Below are 18,777 nucleotides of genomic sequence, written 5' to 3'. Positions count from 1 at the left end.
TCTACCCATACTATCCTTGACTTTTAAAAATGAAAAATTCACCTTGGATTTTCGGGATGTTATAGTATCGTTAACTTGCATGATCATTGGGGTTAAAGTTATTGAATTCACTTATGCTAGTTAGTCTGATCATGATGACTAGACACTTTTATTCGGTAACTAATGGAATTAAATCATTATTTTGAAATCAACCATAGGAAACAGGAGGGATTCTAAGCTAAACGAAAGTATCTATTATTCTTGGTTTTAAATCGTCTTTCTTGTCATTAATTAGGTATTTAAATTTAAGTTTTTCTGAACTTGCAAAATCAGATAAAAACACATATTTTAGTTGTTTTTCTTAGTTTTACTTTTAGTAATTATTTTATTAATTAAATACCGTTCTCTGTGATCGACACCTGACTTACTTTACTATTATATAATCCAACTAGGTACACTGCCTATAAGTGCATAGTTAGTTAAGTTTTGTTAGGTTATAAATTTAAAAATGGTAGGTATAATTTTGCACATCATAAATCAAACATCATTTATAACACTTCATAAGAACATAAGAAGGACCACCAATGGTTCATTTCCTTAGATTAAACATTAAACATCTAGATTTTATAAAATCCACATTCAACGAGAACTTAACCTCCAAAAGTGAATGAAATTCTTCACACGACCAATTGACTTGATTCTACATATACCAACACATGTCAAAACCATTTTAATGAGGAAAAGGTGTCATGGAAGCTTTAAACTTAAAATATAACTTAATACCAAAACTTAACATTTCAAGGAACATTTACAATTTATTTGAACACTAGATATAACACCAAATAAGCATATTACTTTCCAATTCCGTAAAGAACTCTCGAATACCAAAACTAGACAAGAGTTTACATTCCATATGGGAATTTAATCTTGGAACATAGTTCCATGATCAACGAAACTGAAATCCCAAATTAAAGTAAGGTTCTAGTCTAAATTTCATAATCTTACCATGAGACAAGAATTGTCAATGGATCATAGATTAAAATAGTATATATAATATAAGAACAACATCAAACTCATATCATTGTTTGAAACTATGGAACTTGATCTAAAACACTTGGGGCTTGAAAATACCAAAATCATCAAATGAAATCTAAACTTGAATCAAACACTAGAAATCCCACCACTAGTTATGAATTAACAAATGGATCATGAATTTGAAGGGACATAATCAATCTATTCACAAATCCAAGCTCATATCATTGCTTGGAATCAATAGTTTGAATCAATGAATACTAGAAAGGAAAATACCCAAATTACCACAACTGGAACTAGAATTTTATTCAAACATCATGGAATCTCACTATAAGCCAACGGGTTGACAAATGGATCATTGATTGAAGGAAATGTATCATCTAACCATAAAATAAAGCTCATATCATTGCTTGAAGATTCAAATTCGGATTTAAAGATCTAGGGTTTTAAATAGGGGTGTTCGTTTGGATGGATCAGTTTGATCCAATCTAATCTAATGAATCAAAATTGATTTCGATTTTCAAAACATAGATCCAAATAGTCCAAACTAAATTGAAATCTGATCCGAACCAACCATATTATAATTCGGTTGAATGAGTTTTTTCAATTCGATTTTCAAGAGGTAGGGCATTTAAAAATATATATATATATAAGTTGAATATTAGCAACTCTAAACAAAAATAAATTGTTTAGTTGTTAATTTAAATTAATGAACAACTAAGAAAAAAAAATATACTATAATTTAATATTTTATAGATAAAAGCCTTTTGAAAAGTAGATATTAAGGTTTTTATTCGGTAACACTATCTAATCTATTTAAAATACAATTTAGTAGATTAATAAATAAGTAAAAGATTTATATTAAAAAACAAAAAAATATATATAACTAAATAAATAATAAATTGTTATTCGGTTTTTTGGACTATTCAGTTTTTATTCTATAAACTGAAACCAATCTAGAATCAAATATAGTAATTCGGTTTTGTTGAAAATTAATCCAAAAATCCAAAAATTCAAACCAAATAGTCCGATTGGACAATTCGTTTTATCCAAATAGTGGACAACCATAGTTTTAGAAACCCACCAAATCACATCCACACTCACAAATGTCCAAACTATTTGTTAGTTGGAGTTTATAGATGGATCAAGGAGTTAAACTACATCAACAATTTCACAATAATCACCCAATTTAAGCATAAACTCGGATTTCACCATTGATGGTTAAGAAAACTCATTAAAAAAACTCCAAACGTACAAATCTCACAAACATTTGTTGTTTGGAGCTTGGATATGGATTAAGGAAATCAACTACATCATTAATCTCATATAAACAACACAAATGAATTATAAATTTCAAATTTGCAAATACCACATAAACCCTAAGACAAAGATGGGGAAAAATGAAAGGATTCTACCTTAGATGCAAGATTATAGAAAGGATTTGAGCAAGGAATCATATAAACATTCCAATCATCAAAACACCATGGATTAAGTGGGGAAAATCGACCCAAGATGGTGGGAGAGGGCTAGAACCGAGAAGAGAAGAAAAAGGAGTGAAAATGGGAAGAAAAACAGCAAAAAGTGTTGTTTATTTCTGATCAGCGTCGGCGGACGCGATGCGCCATCCATTGGACGTAGGGTACCCTTCAAGAATTGTCAAATTGACATTTTTGGTCCCTTATTTGAATTTCTTTCATGCTTGGTCCCTAACTTAGCTAAAAACTTAATAAAAATTATTTTTAGTCTACAATTGGTCCTTCTCCACCACGACTCATGCAAATCTAGTCCGAGATGCTTATTTCGTCAAATGATCGAGTCGAAAACAAGTTTCTTCAAATAGACACTTTTATCCCTTCACCTTAAAATTTTTCTTTTGACACCCAAACTCTATCATAATCTATTTATGACTTAGAAAATATGTTTATTATGGTTATTACTCAAAATAATTTACTTCCATTTATTATTTATTTCATTTCAATTTATTTTATTTTAAATTAAAGAAACTTTTATTTTTACCAAAACGCTCAAAACTTCGTGCCCCAAAATAGGATGTTACATTTGTGTGTTAGAGAATATGTGTAAGCATGTAAATGTATGGATGTAATTAGCGATTGCATCATTGTTAGATTTTGATATGTTACACAACTTGTGTTTTGTTGTATGATATGTGTTTTATGCATGAAAAGAGTAGAGTAAGGGATCCCTAGGAGAGAACGTTAGATTATGCATAGAAACCAAGATGATGATGATGACCGGTGGTTCACCTCTCGGTATATGTGTAGATGCTTGTTCACTTATGTGACAAGCCAAATTATGTTATGTATGAATACGTTGTTTATGGTTATATATAACTCACGGGACTTATAGTCTGACAAATATTGTTTCCATGTGTTTAGCAGGTTCTGATAGCAAGCGTTAAAGAGCGAGGACTTAGAAGCATCAAGGACTATGGACTACACTTTTGTTTCCGCATTTATCTTTGTTTTCTTAGTTATGGTTATGATATGAAATTGGTACCACCCATGAATATTTTGCTGGGAATACTTTTAAAGCTTTTGAAACTCTGGTTTTTGGTATCATTTATGTAAACTCAGATATCATTCCAAGTATTTTAAATATTAAATGTTTGTGAAAAGTACGGGTTGTTACATTTACCCTTTTAGGAGTTTTGATATGATTCTATAAATCTTTGATAACCAATATTTTGCCTTTGAGACATGTTTGCAATTACGGCTTATATAATGCACTTTCAGTTTGGTTTTCGGTCTTTTAAAACCTCAATGTATTTGTGATATTTTCATTGTTTTTGAGGTTTGATTTGAGTAAGTAGATTGTTACCTTCTTACTCTAAATGAATCAACATCGAGTATTCTCACTAGAAAATTCCATTGTGGAACTTTTTTTAATGTGTGCTTAGTTTGAAGCCTTAGGGGAGAGGTTAGAAGTAGCATGGACTTTTGAGAATGTCACATCATGTGCTCTTTATTAAACTATGTTAAGATATTATATTGTCATATCATCGCTATTTGAACTTTTAAACTTGTTTTAAAACCATAGGACCGTATATTTTCCGTAATTAAAAACTCTGAAAACTACTTTTTCTTAAAATTTAATGGTCTTAGACAGATATTTTTAATACCCAAGCGAAGGGTGTTTCATATTTCTTTACTAAATGCTTACAATCATATCTGAATGTACAACCTTACATTTTAGTTCACAACTTCACATATTGTACCTTTTTGTACAACCTTACATCTTCCTTCCCACACTAACATTTAGTCTTAAAATTTAATGGTCTTAAATAGATATTTATAATACCCAAGAGAGGGATGTTTCATATTTCTTTACTAAATGCTTACAATCATATCTAAATGTACAACCTTACGTTTTAGTTCCCTGATTGTACATTTTTTGTACAACCTTACATTTTCCTTTCCACACTAACATTTAGTTTATCAATGCTCACTTATAAGTTTTGGATGACACACTTTGATTGCAATATGAATATTATAAGTAATTGTTGCATTCATGAAATCTATTTTGAAAATATTTGTTTAATTTGGAAAGCTAATGCTTATATGGAAATCGTTTTGAGCATCTACTTGTATATTCACGTAGTATGGGAGACTTTGGATTCATTTATTATATCTATATAGGATTTGACTTTTTAGAAGTGATTAGATTTATAGATAAATATCACTATGCATAAGGCTAATTATCCCTTGTGTGGTGTGTGTATGTATGTGATGGTTTAATTATAAATTACCTAGTTTGAAATGGACATGGAAAGTGTAGTGAGCAAATGGTCTACCGTGTATGAGCTCGAACTTAACCATCAATGTGGTCTTTGGACTTGGAGATTGACTTGATTAGATGCATGTGTATCATTTAATTGGTTATTGTTGAACCATCCCTCTTGAAATATTCTTGAAATATTGAACTCTTGGATTTTGATTATTTCTTCTTTGCTAACCACTTATTTAGCTTTATTGATCCTTTTGGATTATTGAACCTAGATCTATGAGTCTAATGCATAGTTAACTTTGAATATATAAATTATAGGGTTGAAATGTTTTGAAAATTATTTTTGGAGGTTTGAATGATCACCATCATCCAAAACTCTTAAAGAGTCAATCTCGAGTATACTCATCAGGCTTTTCAAGCCTAACATTTGTATTTTGACATATACTTATATTAGGTGATCATAGAGAAGAGAAATAAATGATAGCAATGATATTTGGAATGTCAAGTCTATGTAGTGATTTCAGTTTTAAACCGTGTTTTGGAGAGTGGTCATTACAACCTTGCATTTGAACAATCTATTCAAATATTGGACTTCGATGGCCTTAATTTCACACTTACAAATAACTCAACTAATTTAAAACTTAAATAATTGGTTTTATATATCATTTAAAAACCAACCATACGAGGGATGTTTCAGACTCCCCGCTAGGAATAATTTGGCGAATCGAAGAATTGATTTTAAGTCTATATTGTGCCCGCTTTATGAGGGTCATATAGAACAAATGTCTCATTTATTTTTGTATTTTATAGTGGTGAGATCCTTAGGGGATATGGTTGGTGAGTGGTTTGATGTTTAATTTCTGAATTTTGTGAAGGTACTACAGTTACTAACATGGATAGAGATAGAAGAAATTTGTCGATTACGAAGAAAAGAACAGTTAAAGTGATGATCTCGACAACGATTTGGGTGCTTTGGTCACCCAATAATATCAAAGTTTTTTACCGATAAATATTTTCTGAAAAATATAATGCTTGAAAAGTTTTTTTATTTTTTTTTATTTTTTTTTTATTTTTTGCATTCTTTCAATTGGTTTGTGTTTAGAACAACAAATTGTAGGTCAATTGAACTTGTTGGTTAAAAAAATCCCAATTTGGCTACTTTGATGTAATTGGTTTGCTAGCTTGCTACTTCTTATAAATAAAAATTGGGCTATTAAAAGAAAACATCTATTAATATGAAATGCGAAGTTCGATGAAAGAAAACATCTATTAATATGAAATGAAAATATCTATTAATATGATTTGCGAAGTAAACATCTATTAATATGAAATGCGAAGTTCGAAGTAAATCTGATAACTTCCTACCATAGATTCGTTTTGGATGGAAAAGTTAAATTGCAAATTTGCAATAGTAATGGGACAAATCCTTGCAATTTTTTTAATTTGCATAATGTTTAAATTTGCCGAAAGCAGGACTCAGGTATTCAAAAGGGTTAAAGTATCCAAAACCAAAAAACTCGATACGAATTCCTTAAAAAGCAAGATGGAACCTATGAATCAGTTACCCTTTGATGCCATCTGCCATATAATTAGCAGACCAAGCTAGTATGGCATATTAATTAGCTTCAGTACTAGAAGAATATCCTTATCCTTCAAGAGGACGGCAGCACATGAATAAAACAGCATTGTTCGACCTTGCCTAGTCATCTACACATTAATTGACAACTGGTCGTTATCTCTGGACGAACGTACAAAACAACGATTCATTTGTCACCTTCTTTTTATTCTACGAACCCAATCGAATATGCACTCACGATTCTCTGATGCTTCTTTACGGTATGTAATTAAATCAATATAAACCATGTAAACTATAACCAAAACCAAGTTGATTTTACCAGTCTTAAACTTTTCTGCAAGCATAATAATGAAGAAAGTTAACACACAAGAAGTAGTAGATGATGAAAAAGAGATCTTGAACGATCAGCCATTGCCATTCACCAAGCTTTTAAGCTATGCAGATGCACTGGATTACACTCTAATGGCTCTTGCATCCTTGGGCTCCATCATCCATGGGCTTGCTCAGCCACTCGGTTATTTACTGCTTGGGAAAGCCATAGATGCATTCGGGACTAACATACATGATGATGCTAATATGGTTAAAGCCCTCAAGAAGGTAACCATATATAGAAATTTTACTTTTCTAAAAAGTAGTTGCTATATATATTATAATCTCTATTTTCACTCAGGTTATACCGTTTGTATGGTACATGGCGTTTGCTACATTTCCCGCAGGAGTTCTAGAAGTAGGAGGGTGGATGTATGCAAGTGAGAGACAAGTAGCACGGATGAGACTCGCATACCTGAAAGCGGTTCTTAAACAAGAGATTGGAGCTTTTGACACAGAGTTAACAAACGGAAAAATCATCACTGGGATTAGTAATCACATGAGTATCATACAAGATGCAATTGGCGAGAAGGTAATGAAAATGTATATAGAATCATCCAAATCCAATCCATGGTCATGATTTAATGAAATAATTAACTCCCGTATATATGAATGCATGCATGCAGTTGGGCCATTTTCTTTCATGCTTCGCGACTTTTTTTACTGGAGTTGTGATAGCTTTTATATGTTGCTGGGAGGTCGCGTTGCTCACTTTATTGGTTGTTCCCATGATTCTTGTAATTGGAGCGACTTATACCAAGAAAATGAACTCCATTTCAGCCACAAAAGCAGCCTACTTGTCAGAAGCTACAGTAATGGTAGAACAGGTAAGTTTTTGTCTTTTTCATTAAAGTTAAAAGTAAGCAATTTTATTATTCCAAAAGTGTTTCAAAACTAGACTTTGATTCCATGCAGACAGTTTCTCAGATTAGAACAGTGTTTGCTTTTGTTGGAGAAGGTTCTGCAATAAAATCGTTCTCAGAATGCATGCAGAGACAATTGATTATTAGTAAGGGAGAAGCGTTGATTAAAGGAGTTGGAACTGGTGTATTCCAGACGGTGACGTTTTGTTCTTGGGCTTTAATTGTGTGGATTGGAGCTCTTGTTGTTGTAGCCAAAAGAGCTCAAGGAGGCGATGTTATAGCTGCAGTTATGAGCATCCTCTTTGGAGCCATGTAAGATTAATCAAAGGATAACATTAATTATCGTCCTCTATTTATACTCTTATATTCTTATATTCATCATATATTTCAGATCAATCACATATGCAGCACCAGACATGCAAATCTTCAACCAGGCAAAAGCCGCAGGAAAAGAAGTGTTTGACGTGATAGACAGAAAATCTTTGATAAGTTATGATTCAAAAGGGGAGATTAATCTTGAAAAGATTAATGGAAACATCGAGATATGTGATGTTCATTTTGCTTACCCATCACGCCATGAAAAAATGATTCTACAGGGATTCTCCTTATTAATCCCCGCAGGAAAGGTTGTGGCTTTAGTGGGTAGTAGTGGTTGTGGTAAAAGCACCATCATCTCTCTGGTTCCAAGATTCTATGATCCTGAAAAAGGTTTGCATTCTTTAATTCAAGCTGCGATAATCTTAATAGCATTAATGTAGTTTGACTTTCTGATCGGATTCCCGTGGACTAGGTGAGGTCTTCGTTGACAATCATAATGTCAAGAATCTTGATGTAAAGTTCCTACGAAAAAATATAGGAGCTGTTTCGCAAGAGCCAGCACTGTTTGCTGGCACAATCAAGGATAACATGAAGGTAGGAAACAAATATGCCGATGATGAACAGATCCAGAGAGCAGCAACAATGGCAAATGCACACACTTTCATATCCCAATTACCGAATCAGTATTTAACAGATGTAAGTTGCATTATCTTATTAACTAGTTTCTCATAAAGAGTTAATCACAAAATTGACAAACAAAAAAAGAAGGTGATATCATAAAATGCTATATTTTAACATTTATTACAAAATGATCACACCAAATTGTTTTTTAGTAGTCCCACCACCATTTTCCCCTAATTAGATTTTTTTTTTTCGCAAAAATAAAATATCTTATGTTTTGTTGTGGTACTTTCTAGCGAAATAAAAATAAATTTCCGTGAAATTGGTTAAGGTTTTAGGATCTCGTGAGTAATGAGTCATGAGCACTGGTGGATGTATATGGAAACAAAAGGGATGCATAGACCCAACTTGAGTCTGACCATTAGCTATAAATTTAAGAAGTTTCTATCAATACTGTAATTCATTTATGGAATACTTTATTGACTCATTTTTGAAAGTTTTAGAACAAAACCTCTCCATGTTAATTTTTAGTATTTAGTGGGTTTTTTGCAGGGATTTATTAATAGTTTGTTAATTAGTCAAAAATTTGTGATAAGGCCATGCATATTCTAGAATACAAATTGAAATTCACAAAAGATTTTATGACTCGAATGTTTAGTAATATAAATGATAATAAGGGTTCCTAATCTTTGCGACTCTCCAATGACAAAGGTCTTAGACAAAATAATTCTTAGTTGTCTTTTTAAAATTTTAGGAACTACTAGGGGCTATTAATACTGCTACTAAAGGATAGGACAAAACGAAATGTCAACATAACATGTTAACGTTTTGTCCCCACTAACTATACTAATATTAGACCAAAATGCTTAAACCATAATATAATATTCTATTAAAACAAAACAATAAAATAACTCTACTAAAGCAAATAAGCTAGTCCAAGGTGAGTTGGGCCTACCATAATTCAAGTCTTGGGCTTTCTTGCTTGTTTGCTATAGACCCAAGAAGTTTGGAGCTTATTAATACCGACGGCACAAATTTTCACTTTGCCCTCAAGTGAAAAGAAATGGCGGACGGCATCAAAAGAAACACGTTGGGCTAACCCTAGTATGATATGCAATAATGCAATAACTAAATCCACTTGGTCGACTGCATTTATCACATCTCCATTTCTATTAAGAGCATCACCATTCTCATCAAAAGATTGAACATGTTCCTCCCTATGAACTATATTCATTCTCAAAAGCCTCCGTACGGATAAGAGATATCCTCACTTGAGGCTTCGGTGGATATTTCAGCCAAACAAACTTTCCATCATTTACTTTCATACACAATTCCACAATCGCCTTCACTATTCCCCACATATTTGAAGTATTCAAGTTAAAATGGCCACAAAACTCCTTCAACTTGTACCCAATAACTTCTTTTCCGATAATGTCACAATTGTACTCCATTTCAAGTATAGTGGCAAAGAGGAATGGTAAACCAAGAGCAACTAACCATACAAATGCAATAGAAATGCAACATCAATGGCTTCCTTGGTGATTTCTTTTGGTTTGTCTAACCAGAATGGTTTCCGCTTGCTAATGAACTCCCAATTGTATGAGACCTTCTAATGCTTCCCATTCTGATATTAAGGTGCTAGCATTTAATTCGATCATAACAATTTGTCATGATTCTACTAAATTCCTTTCACAATTACCAAGTATGCAAGCTCTACGGGTACACTGGTAAGATCAATACTCAACAATTCTTTACCATAATTCTCGATTAAAAATTTCTAAGTATCAACATTTATATGTGTTAAACGTGACTCGAGCATTTAGAGCATTCGTATGGAGCATTTGAGTTCAATAAAGCACTTGGAACTCAATGGAACACTTGGGGTTCATGGAGCATGTGCAAAGGAACGGATCATCTGAGAAGGGAATGGATATCCTGACAAAAGAACGGATAAAGTGACAAACGAACGAATCTTCTAAAAGGGGGTATGGAGCACCTGGAAGTGGAATGGAGCATCTTGGTGCATGGATGTGTCATCTATGCTTGAAGCGCCATTCTAGAAGCGTCATTATGGATGCAGAAGCGCCATCCATAATGTGGAAGCGCCACTCATTGTCTAGATATGGCATTCTGGAGGAAGAAGCGTCACTTTGAAGGTAGAAGCGTCACTATGGTTGAAGGAAGAAGCGCCATTCTAGAGGTAGAAGCGTCATTCTAGAGGAAGAAGCGCCAATATGGTTCTAGAAGCGCCACTCATAAGGAGGAAGTGTCATCCATTGAGAAGAAGTGTCATTCCTTACACAAGAAGCGTCATTCTCATGTTGATGTGTCATCTTGTTGCAAGGATGCGCCACTTATGTTCCTTGATGAGTCGTATGCTATGAAGTCCCCTATGATGCTCAATATTGTTCAAGGAAGCTCAGAAGTTGAAGATGCTCAAGGATTATTGTTTGATGCGCCACCATAATGGTTAATATGTCATGGTGATCTTGATGTGCCACTCTTGCATCATGATATGCCACTATGGATCATGATGCTCAATCATGTGTACTGTTGATTCTTATGTAAGAATGAATGTTCAAGAAGATGTTGCATGGCAGATTGTGATTGGTTGACACCTTTCATGGGTCTATGGGCCAATGGGCTTGTCCCATTAGGGTTTTAGGTCTGATCCCTCAAGTATAAATAGGGATGCATGATAAGTCATTTTGTATCTTGAATTCTAGTGTGTTAGGCGAATCTTTGTGAACACTGTACTTGTAACCTCTGTTTGAGAGCTCTGAAATAAAGAATATTCCCCTCCTGCCTATGGACATAGGTCACCTTGACCGAACCACGTAAATACTACGTCTTGTGTGCTTTTGGTTTTGCTAGTTATGCGCTTTACTTCCTAACACTATGTTGCCCATTTTCTTCCTTCACCCTTAATATCATCTCTGAAAACTCATGATAAGTTACTTCACTAATTGAAGGATAAGTTACTTCATTAACCAAAGGTAGGTCATTAACTTCCAACTGAACTCTTCTTCCATGACATAGCAATTCTCTAGCAAGGGCCTATATACCCATAATAATATCTTCCATTGACATTCCAACACCAACCATTGTTGATGTGTTGCTAATACGAGCATCAACTGTATCAGTTCCTACCATACTTATCTAAGCCTTCTTTCATCACTGGGTTTCCTTCTCCTAGTATTATGGTTCTCCTTACTACTTTTGGTGAGAAGCTCTTTCTTCTCCAAGATCTTCACCTTTTCCAGTTATGGTCCTCCTTACTACTTTTGGTGAGAAGCTCTTTCTTCTCCAAGATCTTCACCTTTTCCAACGACTCCTCTTGCCTTGCAAGAACCTATCCATCATCTGATCTATTCTTCCAAGGGACACAAAACTATTGTGAAGTGGTTCCTACATTTTCCCAAACACTTGTTTCATATTATCATGCCTTTTGTTGTCATTTCGCCTCCATCATCAACTGCTATGATACTAATTGATAATCCCATGGATATTCTGGAATACAAACTGAAATTCACAAAAGATTCACGACTCAGATGTTTACCGATATAAGGGTTCCCAATCTTTCAAGATGAAGGGGTCTCTTCAATGACAAAGGTCAATACAAAATAGTTTTTATCTGGAGACTATTAATACTACTACTAAAGGATGGGACAAAAAGGAATGTCAGCATAACAAGTCTGTACCCACTAACTTTGTCCCTCCACTAATATTAGACCATAACATAATATTCTATCAAAACAAAACAAAACAATAATCTACTAAAGCAAATTAGCCAAATGTATTCCAAGGTGAGTTGGATTGTCATAAATTCACGCTTTGGGCTTCCTTACTTGTTTGCTATAAACCCAACAGGTTTAGGGTTTATAATATCTTAATATGTTAAATTGTTAATATGGACCCCAATTGATATTATTTCTTGATCTCATGAGGTTCCATGTTCGACTTCAATAGAAGACTATTTTTGCAGAATTTAGCTAAGCCAAACCCCTTAACAAATTTACTACACCTAATTTCGTTTACATTTCATAGAAATACTAATGATAGCAAATTTCGTTATTTTGTATTTCACACCAATGATACTATTTTTTCACAAAAAATCATTTTCACGAAAAAATAATAATTCGTGAAATACGATGTTAGAAACAGCAATTCCACAAAATAAATGGTCATTTTGTGATAAACATTGAAGTTTTAATGCAACATAGTCTTCCTATGGTTGGTCTATTTTGTGATCAACTCCCCTCATGAATCACTATAAACCTTGTGATCTAAATAAACTTTTTTGATGGTATTAAGGTAGGACAAAGGGGTGTACAGTTATCCGGGGGACAGAAACAGAGAATTGCAATTGCAAGAGCTATATTGAAAAACCCTCCGATTCTTTTGCTTGATGAAGCAACAAGTGCACTTGATTCAGAGTCTGAAAAGCTGGTTCAAGATGCACTCGAGAGTGCAATGAGAGGAAGAACAGTCATCTTAATTGCACACAGGATGTCCACCATTGTTAATGCGGATATGATTGTAGTTGTTCAAAATGGACAAGTTACAGAGACAGGAACACACAGTAACTTGCTACAAACCAGCGAGTTTTACAGCAACTTATTTAGCATGCAGAACATCAACACAGAAGATGACGTATCTTCCACTAAGGAAACAGAAAAGAAAGATCAACAGGTTTCTGAAGAACTCGTGCAACTTGATACACCTATAGAAACTAACAAAACCCTAAAAGATACACCCAAAGAACAAGAAGATGGGAATGTGGAAAGAGTTGAAAAAAGGGAAAGAGATATATTTTTCAGAATCTGGTTTGGCTTAAACAACCAAGAATTTGTCAAGATTGCTGTTGGCTCTTGTGCTGCTGCTTTTTCTGGCATCTCAAAGCCTGTTTTTGGCTTCTTTATTATAACAATCGGAGTTGCTTATTATAAACATGGAGCTAAAGAGAAAGTCGGATGGTATTCATTACTCTTTTCTGCAATCGGTTTGCTTTCGCTTTTCAGCCATACTTTACAACATTACTATTATGGAGTAATTGGAGAAAAAGCAATGACAAACCTCCGAAAAGCTTTATACTCGGGTACTTTCATATTTCAGTAATTTCACACGACTATGTTCTACATATTTTTACTGATATGAAATTATGAATTCATGATTCTTAACCTTACAGTGGTGCTTCGTAATGAATTAGCATGGTATGACAAGTCTGAAAACAGTGTTGGTTCACTTACCTCACGAATCATCAATGAAACATCAACAATCAAGACTATAATATCTGATCGAATGGCTGTAATTGTGCAATGTATTTCTTCGATCTTGATAGCTACCATAGTTAGCATGATTGTTAACTGGAGAATGGGTTTAGTAGCTTGGGCTGTGATGCCATGTCACTTCATAGGTGGTCTAATTCAAGCTAAATCTGCAAAAGGGTTTTCAGGAGACACAGCTGCAGCACATTCAGAGCTTGTCTCCCTTGCTTCTGAATCTGCAACAAACATCAGAACTGTCGCTTCTTTCTGTCATGAAGAACGTATACTGGAAAAAGCTAAAGTGTCGCTAGATGCACCATTGAAAAGGAGCAGAAAGCAAAGTCTCTGGTACGGATTCATTCAAGGTGTGTCCCTTTGTTTATGGAACATCGCACATGCTGTTGCTTTATGGTATTCGACTGTTTTAGTTGAAAAAAAGCAAGCTAGCTTTGAAGATGGGATTAGGTCATACCAGATTTTTTCACTTACTGTGCCTTCAATCACAGAGCTATGGACTTTAATCCCCACTGTAATCTCAGCTGTAAATGTATTAACTCCAGTTTTTCAAGCCCTAGATCGAAGAACAGAGATTGAACCAGATGAAACGGAGAACCCACCTTCTAGAAAGATCATAGGAGAAATAGAGTTTCAAAACATCCATTTTAGCTACCCATTAAGACCAGAAGTCAAGATACTCGATAATTTCACTTTACGAATTGAAGCTGGATCAAAGGTGGCGTTAGTGGGACCCAGTGGAGCAGGAAAGTCGTCTGTTTTAGCCCTTTTGTTACGATTCTATTGTCCACTACAAGGATTGATATTGATTGATGGAAGAGATATAACGACATACAATCTCAGAAACCTAAGGAAACAAATAGGGTTAGTACAACAGGAGCCTTTGCTTTTTAGTTGCTCAATAAGGGACAACATCTGTTATGGAACAGAAGAAGCTTCAGAAAGTGAAATCATAGAGGTGTCAAAAGACGCGAATATTCATGAATTTGTAAGCAATTTGCCAGATGGGTATGATACTGTGGTTGGGGAAAAGGGGTGCCAGCTGTCAGGAGGACAAAAGCAACGAATTGCAATTGCAAGAACACTGTTGAAGAAGCCTGCAATCATGCTTCTTGATGAAGCAACAAGTGCCCTTGATGCAGAATCTGAAAGGGCTGTGGTGAATGCTATGGAATCAATCAACCGGAAAGGGAATGGCGGATTACATTCCACTCAGGTTACAGTTGCACACAGGCTTTCGACTGTTGTACACTCGGATTCCATAATTGTGATGGAAAAAGGTAAAGTGGTGGAAATGGGAACACATTCAGCCCTTGTTGCAGCATCCGAAGGAGTTTATTCTAGATTTTACAGGATTCAGAGCATGAAAAATTAGCACCTTAGAGAGATAACGAACAAGTTTTAACATCTTATAAATGTCTCAAACAAGAAGAATATTCCCATGCATATCTTCAATGAAACCATATCTTATTACATAAAGATAAAATTTGGTATCTCTTTTCATCTTCTTGTACATAAGCTGATAAGCATATCCTAGTTTTGAATCATTCCTACCACCTACCTTGTTTCTTCACTTCCTTGTTCCTATCAAAATGGAACAACCCAATCCAATCTCAAACTAATTCATTCAAATCAAATCCTATAAGAATTAATATAAAAAAAAGGAATTCTTTTTCAATTTTCATACCTTTGGACATGATCAAGAATGACAAGTCGTGGTCCAGGAGGGATGTTCACATCTCTCAAAGCACTGTAGTATCATAAGTTAGGATAATATTAATAAAAAATGTAAGATTTTCAAGATTTTAAAGATTTAAAACTTACCTATCAGTAAGCAATGGCAAAGTGGTGTCAGTTAACAAGCCCTTTTTGAAGTTCTTCTCATAATTTTGAAGACCAAGATTAGACAGCATGGATCTAGTTTCACTATACAACACATCTTCAACTGATGGCTTTGAGAATTTTTCCCCTATCTGTACAACAGTTAATGAGTGAAGTTATATATATACATATGTCTTCAAAAAATTGGAAAAGGAAGCAAAATGATCACCTTAAAGATTCCACCCTGAACAAGAGCAAAGAAGACACCAGATGTGATTATATTTGCAGGCTGAGTAGGACTCCCCAAGCCACTAACTAAAGAAAACATGGCTCCAGAACCAAAAGCTGCTACCATACTACAATCATACAGAAAACAACCTGTCCATTTCATGTGTCTACTAAAAACAATAAATGAATACTGATAAAATGAAGAATTACCTTGTTTGGACATCATCTTTGCCTCTTAATCTTTTCATGACACAAGATATGCCTGCATTAACACCTGTCATAACAGCAAAATTGCGGGCCTGTATTAAGGGTCCTCCTGCAAGAGCCTGCAATACAACAATCAGTTTAAGTTTAAGAAGATATATTGGTACAAATTCTCAACAGAGTCACACTTCCAAAATCCAATTGCATGACTTTAGACCTAATTATCTTACAGAGTTTAATTGAGGGTTAGTTCTTTCAACAAAAGACCTAATTGCTACAACATCGGTTCATAATCACAGTATCAATCCACAAACATATCAACATTGTGTATAAAAGATGTTATCAATAATCACGGAACCGAAAAATTACGTCTTGAAACAATTCATCAAATTCCTAAAATCCAAAACCCTCGGAAATGATGATGGTAAAAAAAAACTTGAAGAAAAAACAGTGACCTGGGCTTGCTGGAAGGAGGCCATGGTCTGTGAATTAATAGAGGCGCCGGGAGGTGGTGTGGGGGGAAAAGCGGAGGAGACGTCGTTGGTGAGTGTCCCCATGAAACCACCCATGGCGGCGCCCTGGGCTGCGCTTGTGAGGGTCACGACGGCGGCCTCAACAGGTAAAGACTGTTTGGCAAGCCACGACTTGAAGCCATTCTCTAAATCTTTGTACTTGGTTTGCAACTGTGTGATTGGATTGTGAGCCAAATCTTTTGGCGTATGAACAGCTAGCTCGCCTTGTTTTCCTTCCCCCATTGAAGAAGACGAAAGCCGGAAACTTTATGTTGCTAAGGGAGAAGACGGTTGGTTTTGGTTTCTGGATTGGGTTGGATGGAATAGCAAAGTAACAGTAGACGACGGGTTTTGTACTCTCTAATTTTCCATATCTAGCCATTGATTTTGTACTTAGCTAACACTCATGTTCTATCTTTCTAATTCCGTAAGGCATTTGTTAATTTTAGGCATAGATGAGTTTCTTATGATTTTCTACCTTGTTTCATTATTTTGTATCTTTTGACAAAAACTAAGGAACACCAAAAATGGTATACATGGATGCTATTCAAGACAAGCAATTATTTTATCTAATTTTATGTAAATATACATGTACAATGATCTCTTATACAATGTACAATGATGCAAATGAAACTATGATAAGACATATCGATATAGAAACTTGTGAGATGGCGTTTGATGATGTGTTTGTCCGTATAGATCCTCTTATCTTGTCATTTTTCGTATGTGGAGCGCTCAATGTTCCAACCTCAGTTCCGGTTTCAATTCCAGTCCCTGTACTGATACCAGTACCTATTCCGGGACCAGCTATTTGGTCCATCCTGCATTGCAAATCAAAAAAACATCGGGACTCATGATATAATGGCCACGATTGGCACCTAGCTTGCTAAATTAAAACTTTGTTGATCTATTTGATTTTTTGATAGCTAGAATGAAAAGGTTACCCATTATTGGGGCAAAAAATGATGGCATATTCATAGGCGTTGCAAGTAAACGTGCTTGTGCCATCATCAAACGCGTAGCTATAAGCTCGAGGACACGCTCTCTTAAAGATGCTCGAGTAGTAGGATGGTCGACACGTATTTGGATTCGCATATTGCCCGCTGCAACAGTATTGGTCCATTCCAAATGCACCACAAGCACTGTTGCACGCGATCACCCCACCTACTCCTCCACCATCCCCACCCACCACCTGAAGCTCTTTTGGGCACCCTGTACATGGTTTCTATTATCTAAACAGATTGAAATACAAACATGAAGTTGGAAGATAGATAAAGATTTGACATGAGAATCAAGATTCAATACTCACCTATGTTAATATCGGATGCACAGCCCGTGGCATTACAACCACCAGAAGTGGACCTTGGGACAGCAATGATGGGAAGATTGTATCCATCCACAAAACTAACGTCATAATAATCCAAATTGTTGTAGCCTCCTATGGTTATCTCAAAAAGGGAGGCAGGAGGGGTGGCACCCATCCCACCACACTCCATCTTCCCTCCACAATCTGCGGTTTCACATTTACCTACACCAGATGCATCAAACGTGCAACCTGTTCTTGCCCATACCCTACCAGACCATGATGGGGTCGTGGGGATTTGTGCACTTTGGCCTGAATTCAACTGGAACCCTGTTGTTGGAAGTGGAGTAGTGCCTGCACCAGAAAGTGTGGCTGGCCATATTGTAAAAGGACAGTTGTTGGTTATGGTGAAGAGAGCAGCAGAAGAACAGGAGATCAGGAAAAAGGAGACGAGAAAGATGACATGAATGGCGAATTTGAAGCTTGATATTGTAAGCATATTAATTAAACGCATAAGGGTTGTGTTTTGTTCAAAAATGGGGTCATGTGGTGCACCATATATGGGCCATGAGGTTGCTTTGATAAAAGGGGTTTAAAAAACGTTGCTTTTTAGCATGAAATGGGTGGCCTTTGTAGTAAGTAATTCCTTTCTTTAAAATTTCATGAGATGAAATCAGAAATAAGTGTTGGAGGTGTGTTCATGGTGAGAAAATGTATAATATTGGTGAGGCGAATGAGGTGAGTTAACTTGATGTGGGGTGTAGGTTGCCTAAAGATGGTTGTGAAAAGAGTAATCTAAAGATTCCTAAATCCTAATATGTAGATCTCAAAAGACACTATTTGAGGAAAAACGCAAACAAAATTCCCTCCTATAAAGTTTATCCTAAGAGCATCTGCTAAGGTCCAAAGTTTTTGTGAAACTGTG

General features: G+C 35.2%; 3 protein-coding genes across 3 annotated transcripts; 1 reads left to right on the top strand and 2 right to left on the bottom strand.

The window, feature by feature from the left end:
• The first annotated feature begins 6,679 nt into the window (after positions 1-6,679).
• LOC145137168 (ABC transporter B family member 19-like) lies at positions 6,680-15,165 on the top strand. Its single transcript, XM_079071304.1, has 8 exons — positions 6,680-6,928; positions 7,002-7,232; positions 7,327-7,527; positions 7,616-7,875; positions 7,955-8,271; positions 8,354-8,577; positions 12,817-13,600; positions 13,691-15,165. Exons 1-8 carry the CDS (start codon positions 6,680-6,682, stop codon positions 15,157-15,159), a joined length of 3,735 nt encoding a protein of 1,244 aa, XP_078927430.1. The 3' UTR covers positions 15,160-15,165.
• A 7-nt stretch (positions 15,166-15,172) lies between these two features.
• LOC145137170 (chloroplastic import inner membrane translocase subunit HP30-2-like) lies at positions 15,173-16,920 on the bottom strand. The gene is made up of 6 exons (XM_079071306.1): positions 16,493-16,920; positions 16,044-16,159; positions 15,835-15,961; positions 15,609-15,757; positions 15,472-15,534; positions 15,173-15,368 (listed from the first exon to the last, which is right to left on the bottom strand). Exons 1-6 carry the CDS (start codon positions 16,790-16,792, stop codon positions 15,335-15,337), a joined length of 789 nt encoding a protein of 262 aa, XP_078927432.1. The 5' UTR covers positions 16,793-16,920; the 3' UTR covers positions 15,173-15,334.
• A 182-nt stretch (positions 16,921-17,102) lies between these two features.
• LOC145137169 (pathogenesis-related thaumatin-like protein 3.5) lies at positions 17,103-18,482 on the bottom strand. The gene is made up of 3 exons (XM_079071305.1): positions 17,859-18,482; positions 17,494-17,761; positions 17,103-17,370 (listed from the first exon to the last, which is right to left on the bottom strand). Exons 1-3 carry the CDS (start codon positions 18,364-18,366, stop codon positions 17,154-17,156), a joined length of 993 nt encoding a protein of 330 aa, XP_078927431.1. The 5' UTR covers positions 18,367-18,482; the 3' UTR covers positions 17,103-17,153.
• Positions 18,483-18,777: the final 295 nt, after the last annotated feature.

The sequence above is a fragment of the Lactuca virosa genome, chromosome 9, assembly GCF_052849685.1.
Source record: "Lactuca virosa cultivar CGN04683 chromosome 9, Lactuca_virosa_CGN04683_v6, whole genome shotgun sequence".
In the NCBI taxonomy this organism is placed as follows: domain Eukaryota; kingdom Viridiplantae; phylum Streptophyta; class Magnoliopsida; order Asterales; family Asteraceae; genus Lactuca; species Lactuca virosa.
Note: the sequence above shows the minus strand (reverse complement) of the source record. Positions and strands in the feature narration are given on the sequence as shown.